At 40.7% G+C, this 16,604-nt stretch overlaps 1 protein-coding gene across 2 annotated transcripts in view; it reads left to right on the top strand.

Annotated features, from left to right (window-relative positions):
- Positions 1–12,267, top strand: part of ST3GAL6 (ST3 beta-galactoside alpha-2,3-sialyltransferase 6) — a 43,496-nt gene extending 31,229 nt beyond the window's left edge. For both annotated transcript variants that reach the window (XM_026035873.1, XM_026035872.1), the window contains exons 7-11: positions 3,039–3,134; positions 4,617–4,803; positions 5,919–6,056; positions 9,132–9,284; positions 10,833–12,267. In XM_026035873.1, the coding sequence (XP_025891658.1) occupies positions 3,039–3,134; positions 4,617–4,803; positions 5,919–6,056; positions 9,132–9,284; positions 10,833–10,913 (655 nt within the window). In that variant the 3' untranslated portion in view covers positions 10,914–12,267. The remainder of the gene's footprint in view (positions 1–3,038; positions 3,135–4,616; positions 4,804–5,918; positions 6,057–9,131; positions 9,285–10,832) is intronic.
- The last annotated feature ends 4,337 nt before the right edge of the window (positions 12,268–16,604 follow it).

Below are 16,604 nucleotides of genomic sequence, written 5' to 3' on the forward strand. Positions count from 1 at the left end.
TACTCCTGYAGTTCTGTTGCTCTGTTATTAGGCAGTTCTGTATTGCTGCAACCTCCTCTTATTGGCAGAAGAGAAATATAAACTGAATTTCCCTGTAAACTTAGTATTAAGTGTGTGTGTGKGGGGGAAACTGCTTTGAAGTATTTTCATGAATGTCAAATATATGTGCATGAACTAGATTAGTTTGCAACATCCATAAAAATACACAGCAAACTATAAAGGATCTTTCTTCCTAAAACGGTGCAGGTTTCCAAAGAAAGATAGGATTCTTACTGGGTGAAAGTACAGCTTTGGAAACCTACCTGGAGTGAATTGTGTCATTGATTCAGTGGAATTGCTTGCAGGAGAAGGCTTTTCCAGTATAGCGGTGTAGATCCATCAAATACCCATTGAACTCCCAGTTCCCCTATTTCCTCATGTGTACTCAACAGGAGCTCTTAAGACTCTAAGCTTATCACCAGTGAATTCCCCCCCAATGCATTTACACAATAGGAAGTCAACAAGATGTGACCTCTGCATTCCTCGGGAGGCTACTGGAGAATGGGGAGTGTTGAAAGAGTTGGAGTCCAGATCTTCCCCCCACAATACTCCCTCCAAGAAACCGTGTTTCAGTGGAATGTGGAAGACGTTAGCTTTTTGACCTTTAAAGGCTACATTTCCACTTAACAATATTTTTCTTTTATATGGGCAGGAGAGCTTTTCTTTGGTATTTCACCATAAACACAATAAGCAAAATGATGTTTTGCCTTCTAATTAAGAGGCTCTTTCATGCGGCTCGACCTAGGACAAAGATTTGAAGGAGTGACTAAGGGTTTACGCTTAGATTTTGAGATAWATTTAGGATATATACAGGTCCTGATTTAAATTGCGTGATGAGAATGCATCTTCCCTTGTTACAGTTAAAGTCTTAACTTCTTTTCCTCTTAAATATTGTGCTGGTGGTTGTAAGCTGGACCTTTGCTCTGTTAAAGTTCACTTATCTTTCCACTTATCTTTTATATTGCTACATATCCTTTATCTCCACTTCATACCTAGGTTTCCTTGAGGTTATGGTCTGGTTTTTGGTGTGGTTACACCTAGCCCACAAATGTACATGAAATGTTATACATTTCTAGCATAAAAAAATTCCTTTGCTGCTTATCTTCAATGGCAGGACCTATGCTATTGCAGACATAGGCTCAACTACTGTAACTGGAGACGGGTGTGTGGCTAGGGGAGAGGAATAATGCAGAAGTAGGATGTTAATGTGAGATTTCCTGTTGGAGGTGGCATTATCTGACTTCCTGAGCTTGACAGAGATTAAAAGGTGGTCTCTTTACTTTGTTTGACTATGTTCAGCATCTAGTATATTTAATCTGCTTGTCCACTTTGATACTTTTTCAAAAGATCACATACCAATCTTAGATGCTTTATTGGCTATTTGAGGGCAGTTGATAATAACAAACCAGTTAAAAATGTGAAGGGGGCTGGAATTTAAAAGCTTTGTCAAGTGTTTCACTGTATTTCTCTACAAGTAGTATTAGTCAACTTCTTAAGTCCTGAACAAGGCTTGACTGTATCAGTCAATAAGGCAGGAGAGCTTGTTTCTCACATCTCTCCCTCATTCTGTCCTCACCACTTACTGATTACTCTCTTTGTCCACATTTTCCCCGTTCCTTTTTTTTTTTTTTTCCTCTTTACTGTTTTTTCTTTTTTCATAGAGCCAGGTTCTTGCTTTGAACTCTGTGGTATAGGGGTGAGTAATGCAGCATAATTCAGGAAAAGGATTATTTCTTTTCCCTTCCTCCCACCATAAATGTTTCAGTATGTATATGTTCATTTGTGTACTTGCTYGGGACATTTTAAAGCTAGACTGAAAATCTGGAAAATTGGAAAATGAATAGTCTAGAGCCATCCWGGAATAAAGAGAGAAGATAGCCCACATGCAGTGGGGCCACGACTAAGTTAGTAATTCTGCTGCAAAGTGAGAAGACTGCATGGTGGGTTGGGCTGTTGGTCAGTCTGGGCTGGAACAGGCCCTTTCCATTGTGTTGAGTAAAGCTGAAGCAAACTAGACTATCTGAGGAGGAAGCACTAGGCATTTGATACAGGCTCCAGTGTTTGCTATTACTTCATCTCTTGGTCCCTTATGGTAAGAAACAACATGGAGCCCTTTTCTTGTTTGAAGAGCCTTGTGAATGGGATGTTGAGGAGGATTCATGCTCAGTAAGCTGCAAATGTGCCTGAACAGAAYACCAACGTTTTTCCTTGGCCAGCGTTCTTAGTGCAGCCAAGCCATTAAACAGCTTTTGCTCAAAATTTAAAAGACACATTTTTTTAATCACAATACTTGTGCTAGAAAGGAGGAGCTTGCAGTCTTTCATACTGGATGTAAAATTTACCCGAGGAGCCAAAATTCTGGAGTAAGCAAGCCCTGGTTGCTCTCTTTGCAAAAGCAAGACAGGCATTTTACTAGCTTGCTTTCAAATAAAGCAGTGTAGAGTGAAGGAGACAACTAGAAGACATGGGACAGCTCATCAAAGGACTTTAACATTAGAATTTCACAGAATCACAGAATGGTTGAGGTTGGAAGGGACCCCTAGAGATAGTCTATTTCAACCCCCCTGCTCCAGCAGGGTCACCTATAGCACGCTGTACAGGATGGCATCCATCGCATGGGTTTAGCATTTTCATTTATGGAGTACTCCCATGTGCAATTTATTTGTTTATATATTCTAAATATATTTTCTAAATTCAAAAGGATTAGTTATTTTGATTGGATGTATTATAAGACGTAATTTATAGCTCCCTGTAAGTGTTTTAGATCTTTAGTAATGCTATCTAATTTGTATCTTGTCATGTGCAAATGCAGCTGTTTATCAAGCCTATCCCTCCGGTTATTTCCCAATAACGTGCACTTTCTTCATAGTGACACAGTTAAATAAGTTTTTATGGTTCAGTCAAATCAACTAAGTGCCCCTAATATCGATGCGTCAACATTGATATTAATGATCTAAGTGAAATGGTGGGCCTTAAAGTTCTGCTTGTTCTATCTACAGTGTTGCCTGTCGAAGGTGTGTTGTGGTTGGTAATGGAGGAGTACTTCGAAATAAGACATTAGGAGAGAAAATTGACTCATACGATGTGATAATAAGGTAATAACATTTCTCCTTTTCATTTTTGTACATATGGAGAATGGCAAGCATTTGTTTTCAGACAGTAGTAGTTCTGTTATTAATATACATGAAATGGATGAAAATTCCTTGAAAATTGTTTTATTATTTACTCTTTCAAGGGTTCATTTAAAAATAATGTAGAAAAAAATCAGTGTTATTACATGCACTGATATGGGGGAGAAGTGAACCCTGGGTGGTGTGCAGCCCGCTTAGCCTACAGATATGCACCTGCAAGGTGATATTATCAGAGGTGCATCTGAGCATGTGATAGCCTCAAGTCCTCTCTTTGCCCCTTGRTCCCAGACAAGTTTCCTGTGTAATGAGAGAAAACACGATTCCTCTTCTGCATAAACTGAGATGGCAAGCGATTAAACAGCCCTCCTGCCTGTAGGTATCCTGTCAGGCAGCATACCTGGCACCCTAAGCTCTCCTTTCTTTAGAACTTCTCTGCTGCCACTTCAGTTTTTCCATTTCAAGATTGCGTGAACCTTGTTTTTGTTGCTTTGCCATCAGTTGTYATGCTGTTTCATAATACCTTTTCAGTATTCAAACAGAAGCACTAAAAGCCTTTATCTGAAACCTAGAATATGACATGTTTTTAAATACCTGCTGATAAGCTGAAGTGGAATTCTTCAGTTGTAGCTCTTCTTCCAAACTTGAAACTACATAAAGTGATCCACATAAAATCTTCCTCTTTAGAAACCTTTAGGTGCATGGCAGCTTTATAATTTCCGCCCCTCCCCACCAAAAAAAAAAAAGGTAAAAAACATCACAGTACTTTTCCCCAGAGTAAAATAATGCAAACAAGCTCTTTGAATTATTATTATTATTATTATTATTATTATTATTATTATTATTATTATTATTATTATTATTATTATTATTATTATTATTATTATTATTATTATTATTAATGTAACGTATAGTGCACATTTGCTTTTTCATATCTATACATACATTTATACATGTATATAGACATATGTGTACATGCGTGTGCACACACACACAGTTGTATCAGGTAAACGGTCATAATCTCTGCCCCCATGTATACAGTGAAGAATATTAAAACATTCTTGGATGGCCTCTTGAATGGTTTTGGATCATCTGGAGGCATGAACGGAACAATCCGTAACTCTCCAAGACAGATGCTCTTCAGTCTTCTGTGGTTTCTGCATTACAGCCCAAGCCAGAAGGCTCCCTGTGCAAGTGATATGGGATAAGCCATCACGTAATTGTATTCCAAGCCATCTTGGCCAACTTCCCATAGGTGTTCGATGCCTCTGGGTCAGTAGACAGGTGCAGGAGGCATCTCCTAATTGCTCACCCATCTTGTAAGGTGGTAAATGCTGTGCTACAACCTCCCCGTGTGCCTCCACGTGCTGCCAACCTTATAGACCTCTGCACAGTGAGAATGGGTGTGTGGTGTAGTCACTGCCATCTCTGTGTCTGTGTCCTCTGCAGAATGAATAACGGTCCTGTTATAGGGTACGAAGAGGATGTCGGGAGGAGGACCACGTTCCGCCTTTCTTATCCGGAATCCATCTTCTCGGATCCAGTCCACTATGATCCTAATACGACTGTTGTTCTCATTGTCTTCAAAACACGAGATTTAAAGTGGCTTTGGGAGATATTAAGTGGTCAGAAAATAGTGAGTTAAATTATTTATGCACTTTGGCTTGGCTTGCCACGTATCTCTTGCATGTAATATATCTGTTCAGCATTTAACTTCAGTTACCCGACCTGGGAGGAGCAGCAGATTTCCCAACCAGTCTGCGCAGTTTCTCTTTCTTATCGTATGCTTCTATGTTCTTTCTTGCCCCACAGTTTCAGTTCTTTATCCTAAAGTGTTTTTTTTTTTTCCTGGGAATACATATTTTTATTTTTATTTTTATTTTTATTTTTATTTTTATTTTTATTTTTATTTTTATTTTTATTTTTATTTTTATTTTTATTTTTATTTTTCCTAGCATTGTTTCATATTTTGGTGCTCATGCTCTAGCCCTTCCACTTGGTGGAAGCATATAGCAACCTTGGAAGGTGTTTTTCTCTGGAGATCTTTAGCCCTACTCCATGCTCAAACGGACCCAACTTCAAAACCAGATGAGGTTGCTGAGGGCCTCCTCTGGGCAAGTTTTGCATATCACCAGGGATGTTTCCACAACCTCTCTGAGGGGGGACCTGTTTCGATATGCACCATCCTCATGAGGTAGAACTTCTCACCTTCTCACAGTGCACCTCCAAGAGGAGCCTGTCTCAGCCTCTTCTTTACCCCTTCCAGATGACTGAAGACAGCTTGAACAAACACAGCCTCCTCAGCCCCATCTTGCAGGTCATGTGCTCCAGTCCCTACGGTGTTTTAGTGGCCTTCTGTGCAACTGGCCCCAGTTTGAGTGTCTCTCTTGTACTGGGGAGCCCAAAACAGTACTTTGAGACACAGCTGGGCTGAGTACTTAAGTAATGATCTCATCTCTCTACCTGCTTGCTATGCTCTTGCTAATGTGGCCAACTATGCAATTAGTCTTCAGTGCCTTGAAGGCACACTGGTGGAGCATATTGTCCATCAAGGCCTGTATGGCTGTGTGGAATTATTTTACTGGAGGAACACAGTTTGGCGTATGCATTTATTGAACTTCAGGTGGTTCAACTTTCATTTTACTCCTCAACTTATTGTGCCTGGATTACATTTTGGTTTAGATCTAGAAAAACTACAAAATCAAAATAATTTATAAAATTTGAAAATGTGTATTTACTTGACTGTTGCAGAGTGCTAAAGGCTTTTGGAAGAAACCAGCTTTGAACATGATATACAAATCCAGTCAAATCAGGATACTTGATCCCAGCATCACTAGAAAAGCTGCATATGAGTGGCTTCACTTCCCAACAAGGTTTCCCAAAAAGGAGGTAGGTTTTTTCCTTTTATCATTAAGCTTTTAGTTAAGTGCAACCAAATGTGTCTTCAGAAGTCATTATCTTTTCATTATAATAGACTGTGTTAGAACGTCTTTTAGATTCATGCTGCATGAGTTTGGGTTCAGGTGATACTTAGAAGAAGTAAGGAAAAAATAGTTCAGAAAGAAAGTGGAGTGTAGCCTTATATACCAAAAAATCTCTCTTTACGGGTTCTATGATTAATATGACATAAGACGGCACTTGTAGGCTGAAATAATCCCTTTTACAAAATTTGAAAAATTGAACAGACTATGGAGCATAGCAGATCTGAAGAGCCTCTATAAATATTAACAAATCTTGAATTATTAAATATAATTTAAAAAACAACAAAGAAGAAATTCTGAAAGACTGGAATTTTCACCCTGCTGCATTTTCACCCTGCTGTGGTGTGTGGGGTTAAGGAATGGGGATCGTGCAGGATACTCCAGCCTTGTCATGGTGATGTCTAACATCATTCTTATGCTTGCTGATTTATTGCCAAGCCTTGTAATGCACTAATCAACTATTTGATTAACAAGAACATATTTCTGCTGTTAGTTTCTGACAAGGATATATTTGATGAAAGGCAAGACTTCAAGGTGGAGACTTCCTGCGTGTAGTCCAGACCTGGCCATGCATCACTTAGTATAAATGCTTGTACAGATACAGTTGTGTTCTCTATCCTGTTCATCAGGATTCAGTGACTGACACACATGGAAACTTCAGACAAAGCTCTCGCCACGGGGTGGACCTTCTTTCTCTGGCTTAATCTTTCTAATATTTGTGGGAGTTGTTTTGTTTTTCTTTTTCCCGAGGTGTTTCTTGATATGTGGATCTTTTTTTAGCTTCTTTTTTTTTTTGGGACTGCTAGTGCCTTTGTCTCCCTTATTGACTCTTGAACTCGATTTCCCAATTCAGCTGCATGCCTGCAAAGGCTCTGTGGTACTTCAGCTCTTCAAGTGAGGGTGGGGAAAACACAACCCCAAGAGTATTTGGGAGCCTAATGATCTGCCAAAGGGGGATATGAATGCCCACGGCTTTCATGAATCCTGGAGCACCAGACCCTTCTGTCTTTCTCTGTGTGTGTGTTTTCCTTCTTCAGTGGGAGGTAAAGTCAAATCATTGGTGGGTGAGCCAAACCCATGTGCAGTGTCCCCATGGGGGTGTGGAGGCCTCAGGCACCTCAGGCTCCGTGGGGAAGTGTGAGCTCTCCACTCCTCTCCTGCTCACTGAGYGCCCCTGCCCAGGGCCAGAGCAGAGAATCACAGGGCTCTGATCATCTTTGCACGCCCACCATGTTCCACTTGCTTCCGTCTAGGGTTTATGTGGACAAAGCAGCATGCTTTAAGAATGACCATTTCTTTTAAAAGGAGTCTTGCTTTCTTAAAAATATATTCTTTTGAGGTGAACCAAATGCATGTGAAAGTCAAAGTTGGACAGAGCTCTTTGCAACCTGTGATTTTCCTCAGAATTCCAGATAACACTGATTGTGACATGTAGCATTCCTGTAGTAATTTTTAATATAGTAGTTATAGTAATGTCTGTATAGTGCAGACATTGTGACAGGTGCATGACAAAGTTTATGATGTTGGTCATCAGAGGCAGAAAGTTATTTTACTGATCAGCAGAGCCCTTGGGCAACTAGGTACATTTTACATGGGTGTTTTTTGCATACTCTGGATAATGTAAAAAGGCCAAAAAAGGAAAAAGTTATTAACAGCGGCTCTGTAAACTTAATTAAACCACAGAGTCAATCTGTCAGTTTTTAAGTGGATTTTTATTTCTTTTTTGGCCTTTTTTATTTCTTTTGGCCTTTTTATTTCTTTTGGCCTTTGTCATATGACAAAGCAACAACTACCCAAGAAAGGAAAAAGTTATTAACAGCGGCTCTGTAAACTTAATTAAACCACAGAGTCAATCTGTCAGTTTTTAAGTGGATTTTTATTTCTTTCTTGGGTAGTTGTTGCTTTGTCATATGATACAAAAAAATACCTATTTGCGTCATCAAGCTCATCTTCCTGTGTGCAGAATCAGTAGTAAAAATTCCCCAAAAAGCACATGATTTTTTTGCATAGTTTTGAGGATTAACTCCAAATACTAGAAATATTTGAGTTTTTTGATCTGTGTCTGGAAAATTTGTCAATTTCTGGGATTTCTTTTTCTCTCATTTTAATCAGTTGGTCTAATGAAACTGATCATCTCCTCTAACAGACTTTACCTCATTTGCTTCTTAGATCATTTTAACTGCTGTTAAAACAGCAAGGTTTTAATCACTAGGTAGGACGAATCACTAGGTAGGATGAATRATTGCAGTTGTTACAGTTGTTTGCTCTTACAAGAAATACTGTTTTTCACTTAGATGCTCTCAGTTTTGCACAGTTAAAATAGTTTATGACCTGCTCTTGATATCTTACTTTGCATTTACTTCTGAACTAGCTTGCTGTATGGAGAAATAAGTAGCTTTATCTGCATTTTCTTGGTTTTTTTTCCTAGTGAAAATAGCAGGGGAAAGTTTATTCTTTTGGAATTTCCCTGCTCTGAGAAAGTTCAAATATAGGCAAGTTAGCAGCAGCAGCACTCATGGCTTTCAGTCTGGTTTCATAACGAAATGGGACATGTCACATTGTTCAGTTCATCTGTCTCCATCACCTAGAAACTGTCGAACCCTTTACTAAACCCTTCTGCTAACTCAGTCAGGTCTGAGAGAGGGGAAACGGTCTCCAATGTACTGAGTCTGACTGAAGTTTTGCGTAGGGAGTTGCTAAGCAGAGGGGAGGCCTGACTCAGGCCTCAGCAAGGGAAAGTCTAGAGCAGGGGCTCAGCAATTATTAGGAAGAGAGTCCCAGGGAAGGCCGACACTGCAGGTGCTCGGGTTGTGGGGAAGCCACTGGCAGCTTTTAACTCCCTACTAGCCCTGAGGGATGCATCCTGAAAGCCAGRCGTCTTAGGAGAGCTCGGCTGCACGAGCACCCCTGCCCTTGTTGTGGGGCTTGCCAGGTGGCGGGTGTTCATTTCATGTGTGCGCTGGTTCCTCTGCTTCCGTCGTAGAAACCCAAGCACCCGACGACGGGCCTGATCGCCATCACGCTTGCCTTTCACATATGCCACGAAGTTCACCTGGCAGGCTTCAAGTACGACTTTGCTGACAGAAACAGCTCTTTGCACTACTACGGCAATGACACGATGTCTCAGATGATGCAGGTAACGGGCGTTGGTTCGTGCTGAGGGATCTGCTTAGCAAAATATAACTGTTGGCTGTAAGGCAATGCATTTAGAAGAAAAAACGTGGACTGCAGATTAGAAAGCTCTGTGGTCTTCTAGGATATGCTGCTCACGTGCTAATATTGCTTGAGTTTCATCTCTTTTTTTWAAAAAAATGTGGTTAACAAACATTTATTTGGGTGAGCTGTGGAGAGGCTACTGAGTTGATTTGAACATTAAGTGCTACATCTTATTCTATAATGTCTACATTACTTTCGTCCATCTGTCTATTCTGTTTTGCCTTACTGATTTTTTTTAAGCTATGTGGCTCTTTTTATGTAAGCATATTTGCTAGCATTGTCAGAGCACAAATAAGCAGTGTCCATATTTGCATTCTCTTTGGTAGCTACAGGCAAAAGTATTCATAGATACCAAATTTCATTGAAAATAGCTAAGGGGAAAGAAAGAAGACCCATAAACTTACARTTAGGACAAGGACTGAACTCAGAAATGGAAAAGAGAAAAGAAAAGCAGCTCTTTGAGGATGGTTTTGGTAGAAAAAAATTGATTCCAGGAGGAGGAAGCCACAGCTCAAGCAGGGATGGAGCAGCAGAAGGTCCTCTCCTAACTCTGGGCAAAGGGCTCCTACTTCCCTACAGTTTTTTCTCTGCTCTTGCCTGCAGTTCTGTCCTCCTAGCGTTTTCCTCTGGGCCTTTTACCTCAGCCTGAGCACTGTTTTCTCTTCCATGTGCTGAGAGCTTGAATGTGTTGGGTCCTTATGGGGCTGTTTTCTTTCTCCTCTCTTTCCCGCAGAGGATGGAGAGGTACAATGTCCAAAGGAGCCCCTCAYGTGTTGCTAATGAATCCTAATATCATGTGTTTTATAAATTGTTTGTAGTGTTTTAGGCAGTATTTGTATTGCATTCCTTTTAAGTTATTGCATTCTGTGTATAAAGACTTTCAGCAAACTCACTTGAGGCAGGACCTTTCACATGGGTTTTTGGTAGAAACATTCTTTGTATCTTGGGGGAAATCATTTACTTCAGTGGTCTTTTGTATTTAGGATCTTATGTGAGGGAACATGGAAAATGGGTTGATTTTATCCTGGTGTGCAACAGCTGTGTGATGAGGCACATCTGCTCTACAAATGTCTGCTGTCTGCTCTTCAAGAACCTGGAAGGAGCTTTGAGGATTGGTCATTTTCTGACTCCTGGTGTTGTAAATGTGGTGATGCAGCTGCCTCCTGTTAGCACAGTTGGGACATTTACTAGTGAAGGCCCTTCTGTGAGAGCATGTCTACTCCCTTCCTGCCCCTGAGAGACSGTCCTCTTCCTTACAGCCTAGTCTAGCTTTGAGCAACAGTGTCACCAATTTCCYTGGGAGACTGTACTGCAGCCCATGCTTACAAGTCCCTTCCTCAGTCTTCCCATCCTTATATTTCTTGGAGAACCAAGTAACACAGGAAATGGGAAGGAAAGCAAAAAAGTAATGCTTCTGGTAGTAATCTGAATTTAACTTCTTTTTTATTATTCTCTTATATTTCTTCAGAATGAATACCATAACATTGATGCTGAACAGAAATTTTTGAAGAACCTTATAGACAAGAACTTTGTGGTCAATTTGACGTGAAAGCTGAACGGAAAATATGAAGAACAATCACTACTTTCAAGATTTCAACAAATTTTATTTTTTGTATGATATTTTTATTTTTTAAGTGCAGTGTAACTGTTTACTGTTTAAAAGGAGCACAGAAACCTCTCCAGGCARAAGCTCCTTCTTAGGCTGAGGATAACGGGCTGTTGCAAACAGAGTTACCTGAATTTCTGTGAAACTATTTAATAATGAAAAACACATGAAACTTTCAGTTAAAAGTATCAGGGATGTATAAAAAATGTGATKTGCATCATTTATTTATCAGTAAGAACTTTTTCCAAATGGTTACTCCTTTGGAATATCTTCCTTTCTGATGTCGTCCTCTAAAAGAGTTACACTGTCCAAAGACTGAGAAGACTGATGTTTAAATAGTAGACGGATGTAAAGTCTTGAATCTCTTTCTTGTAGCATGGAAGTGGCTTTAAAAGCAATGTCCATAAACTATTACTGTATATTGAAGAGCAGGGGGATGTGCAGAGTKTACGGATTTTAGTCTGCCCAGCTCCTGAGGAGAGGGCATCCATCTCCAGCAAAGCAGCTACAGCCTGACCTGGTCAGCTGCTCCGAACTACTGTTCACATCAGCCAGAGCTGAAGACCCCCCAATCTGACGTGTGGCAATGTTGATATTGCTATGCTCATGTTGAACCTGCCTATGGAAAAATATACTCCTCCTTTACTGTGTCCAGTAAAATCTACAATTATTGCGTTGATTTTGAAGAGAGTAAGTGTGAAGACTGAAGATTTATCTTAATAGCATCTGTGGAGCTGTGACTTTCCTCAGCCCACAACAGGAATGTGAGCTGGAGCTGAGAAGTTCACACTTGAGTTTAAATTAAGAGATCAAGTTTGTTGGATTCCTACATCTCCACAACAGGATTCTGTGCATCTTCTCTCTCCCCAAGAATCAAGATAGATTTTTTTATACCAGCGTGGTCTCACTTTTAGATAATGCAATACATTTCTAGCTTTGAAACACATCAATATGAACAATGAATGTCCCCATTGTTTTTTTAGTGGTATATGCCAGGCAATATCTATGATGTACAACAGCAGAATTACCGTTTGACTCCTGTTTACCTCTCCTCTGTCTTGATATTTGTGTTTAAAGGTTGTGACTGAACTAAACCACTTAGCAGTGGGAATGTATCTGGGGTTTAAGTTGAACTACTTAATGGAGCAGTTATGTTTCCTGAATAGATTTGTCTTAGGCAAACTGATGACTCAATATCTGAATTTAAATCAGCCTGGCAATGTCCTCGATGGCTATCACAGATGCAATGAACAAGTAATATGCTACTTTAATCTTATAGTGTAGAGATTTTTTTTTCTTTTTGTCGTGGCAGGTTTGTATGAAGATCTTGTGATTGTTCTGATCAAGACAGCACAAACTTCAAAAAAAAAAAATCYTTGAAGTTGGTAGAATAACCTCAGCTACTGATATCGACAGCTTTAGTACCTTTGGGAGCAGTGTAAGCAGTTGAACCTCTAGCAGGCCAGGCATAGGAGTGCTGAGCACAACTTACCCACTGTGCCAGGGCCAAGAAATAAGCACTGAAGGGACTAAAGAGTCATCTTACCTTTCCCTATTTATTTCTTGCAGGGTGTGTGAGGTATTTAGAAACTTCCTGTAGTTCTCTTCACCTCCCTTTTGGTGAATTTGCTCTGCGGTTTGGGAAYTACTGAGTGTGACTTGGAAAGGGAGATTCGCAGCTGGAGGAGAGGAGGTTGTGTGGCTGTTTAATGTTTTCACCTTTTGGTTGCTGAACTTTGGCCTGTTCCAAGCAAATTGGACATACCTGAAGTTACGCGGTGTCATAAGTGGTGGCAGGGATGGGTCCCAAGCGTGGGCTGTGCCCTGAGTGCAGCAACTCTGAGCATGCAGGGAATGTGGGGCCCCCGGGCATGACCATGCATCGTTCCCTGGGCACAGCTTCTGCTGGAGCAGGAACACCAGAATTGCTTCTCCTTGGGCTGGGGGAAGGCACTGGGTGAACTGGATGGTGGTGGTGAAGTGGAAGAGACCAGGATTTCCTTACAAAGTGACTGAAGGGCAGTTTTTCTGGTCCAATTTTTTTTTTTTTTTTGATTTCTTTCCCTCCCTACCTCCCCTCCTGTCCTTCTTCCCCCCTTCCTTCTCCTCCTCTCCTTCTTCAACATACATGTTTTGTGGTTTGAGGAGGTCTTTCCTTGAAATTTTGAATACAAATAGGTCTTTTTAATAGCAGCAGATAACACACAGCCTTGTTCTTAGCTTTACCAGTCTTTATTTCTGGTGGTGGCTTCAGTTAACTAGAAAAAGTTCATATGTGATTATACAGGAGCAGAACTGCAGTGGTTTAGACTGCTGGCAATAGTAACTGAAACCGAAAAGAACATTAAGGCTTTTCTCAGAGGCCGTGGTGCTGACGGAGCTCTCTTGACACACAGGTCCCTGGTGCATCTCYCAACAGGCCAGACAGAGGGCTCCAGCTTTCCCCAAAACACTCATGGTCCCTCCTCGCAGAGTGGAGCTCCCCGATGCTCCCAGGGCTCCAGAGCTCTCTGCTGCCAGTGGCCACACCAAACCGTGTGGGCAGATCCATACAGCCTCGCCCAGGGGGTTAACTGGGATTTTTGTGTGTGTTTGCCTGTGTTTTCTTGGAGAGCTATTCAACTAGCCCTGCCCTCAGAGTGGCTGGCTCTTGGGCTGGTGCTGCCTGTTGCAGAATAGCAGCGGGTAGTGAGCTGTACTCTCCAAGAAGTGGGGAGTTCCTCTGAGTTATTACTGCTCCAGATATTTTTATTTTTCCCGTTAAACTACCAATTCATTCTGTTTCTTTCCTAGGGAAGTTTTCTGCATTTTTGTTTCATTTTGCTCTGTTTTAGTTAGAATCCTCACAAAATAATTCAGCAAAATTAATTTGTGTCTCCAAACGAGTTGTGCCTGCAAGCTCTTTTTACTTAAGTTGGTCTCCTTTATTCATTGCATCAGCTCTTTTAGGTATGTAAGGGTTGGGATTTTCTTTTTCCTTTTTGTTTTTTTTTTGGAGGGGGTGGGGGGATACTTTCCCAATGTACTTAGTATGCTGTCTACAGGCATTTATTCCTCTTGGCTATTTTTTTTATGTTTCTTAAACTTCCCTGTTTTTAATGGAGACACCTATTTATCCTCCCATCCCAATTCTGTTGCTCCTGCAGGAATACAAAGTCTGCACATGTCGAAGTCAGTGTCACAGAGGGACTTTTTGAGTAACGCTTAGACAGACATATTCACTTGAACCTGAGCCAGGAATTGGTCATAAACTGTAGGGTAGTGTCTTTTGAAAGCCTCATTTACAAGCTGGTAGTTTTTAGGGGTTTTTTTTAAGCTAACTGATTTATTTTTACTAACCTCTGTAAGATGTTTTGATGGGTTTCTGTATACACTAGTCCTGCTTCATCAGCATCTTACACTTCACATGATTATTTCTGCTATTCTGGCCTGAGGACAGGTATCACTTTTATATAATGTGTTTTTCAATCATGCCTGCAGTTGATGATGTCTGTTTTACCTGAGTACACATTTTCAAAATCATTTTKCAGAACCAAAGATTTGCCTTGGGACTGTTACTGAAAAAGCAATAACGCTAACTCCAAATCCTCAACGCTAACTCCAAATACTCTGGTCTTTTCTGAGAGTTGGTTGCTACTAAGACTTTCTTTTTTTTTTTTCCATTTTCACAGTCCTGAAGGTAAAGTCTCTGCACTGAAACTTGCCTTTAAAAACTGTCCATTATTTTGATCACAACATCAGTAGCAAAGCRGTCAAATTTTGTATTCCAGGATACTGTGAACAGAAAACTATGTTAGGTGCCTGGTATCTCCTAGGTATCTTTCTGTATCAGCCATGAAGTCAGACAGACCAATTCCCTTTTTTTCCCCTCATTTCCTGTTCTCCAGCAGTCTGCTGAATGTCAAGTCAGTGGAATCTTACAGTCAAAGATGCTTCAGTATTTTATCTGCCACCCTCTCCCTCCCAAAGTGCTGCACCATCACAAAGACCCAGCCCAAAGTTACTGCATTACACTTAAAATCAGCAGGAAAATGTCTACTGACTAAGCATTTTGTTGTTTCAGACTTTTAGGTGTTCTCTTTTTTTTTTGTGCTGTCAGAAAAGTATTTCATTTCCTCTGCTATGATATTTAAGGGAAGTCCTGATAAGAAAGATTAGCCACAAGTTATTGCACTAAGTGTGAATCTTAGAGTGCCTAAAAGATCATATTAAGTCATATTTCCAGTAACTGTTGATGCTCAAAYGGGGTCACAGACTTGGTGTTTAGTAATCAATGAGGGGTACCTCATTTCTTACACTGTTTTTCTTTTAAAAATGCCCTGAGGGGGTAGTATAATTATCTTAATTTTTAAGTAGAATCTGATTTTAAGGACACATGAGGCTTGACATCTGTTTTCAGTGGAAGTTAATACTTATTTTATTTGCCATTTGTCTTAAGTTTTATACACCTTTAAAGTGCCAAATTGTATTTTGAAGATACTCTCAAAGGTTGTTTCAAGTGAAACTCTGATTGTTACAGGTGGAAAGAGATCATTTTTATTTGAATAAATTGTCTTAAAGATGTTGCCCTCGGGCTTGTTTTTGCAAGGTCAGTTATGCGTGTGTGTCCGGGCCCATTATTAGCGGTATGTGAAGTAAATACACTGTTGTTAGATGTGTTATCAAGTTTCCGAGCTAACTTTTGCAGTGAGCAGGGCAAATGGGACCAAAAATCTTTCAGTCCAGGTAGGCTGAGCTGTGCTGCGAGAACAAACATCACTCCAAGCTGAGTAAAAGCTGGGATGTCTATGCGTGAGTAAAACCAAGAGCATCCTCTTGATATATATCAACATGGTCTTGATAGCAATGTTTTTTAATCTTACCTTTCTTACTGGAAACATTCAGCAGAATGCTAGGAGACTTTTAAAAGAGGAAATGGTGTGTGATGCAAAAGAATAGATGGGGACCAGGCRAGGGATGCTGCTTGTCCTGTTGTGATGCTTTGTCTTCTCTCCCCTTGCCCTGTCAAAGTGAGAAGGAGAGGGGCTGTGTAGCCGCTGGCTTCAGAGGGGCTGAGGATGCCGCCTGCCATGTGTGGGTATTGGGCACGTTCATGCAGCTTGCAGGCAGTGCCTCACTTGGAGGGGAGGCCGGGGGGCCCACACCGTGGGGAGCCACGGGGCAGGTCAGAGACAGAGTGGTTGTGGCTTTGACACCAGCTTCTCGATAGGGGTGGAAAAAAGCCAGAGGAAAACCAAGAAAAGCTGTTTGCAAAGCATAGGGCAAGTCAGGAACACAATGCACAGCTCCTGGTTGGTGCAGCCAACAGCACCTCTGGGGAGCGCCAACACTTAGGACACCTCTGCAGGCCCCCTCCACCCCATCCCACACTCCTTTTCTATGTTTAATGGATGCAGAGGGTTCCTGTGGTTTGATCTTTCAGCCATTCTGCTCAATGAGGAGACAATTTTTTTTTAAAGATATTTAATAAGATATTTTCTTCAAATCAGTACAAAAATTTTAAATACAAAATTATTTGCTTTCGACATATCTCATATATTCTGGAAACATACTGAAGTCACCAATGTCTGGTAAACTGTCCATTCCTGCCAACGTTCCACAAAATTTCGGAGCTCGAGCACCACATTATATCAC

This window comes from Nothoprocta perdicaria, unplaced genomic scaffold (genome assembly GCF_003342845.1).
Source record: "Nothoprocta perdicaria isolate Ctin4 unplaced genomic scaffold, notPer1 scaffold_169, whole genome shotgun sequence".
Taxonomy (NCBI): Eukaryota; Metazoa; Chordata; class Aves; order Tinamiformes; family Tinamidae; genus Nothoprocta; species Nothoprocta perdicaria.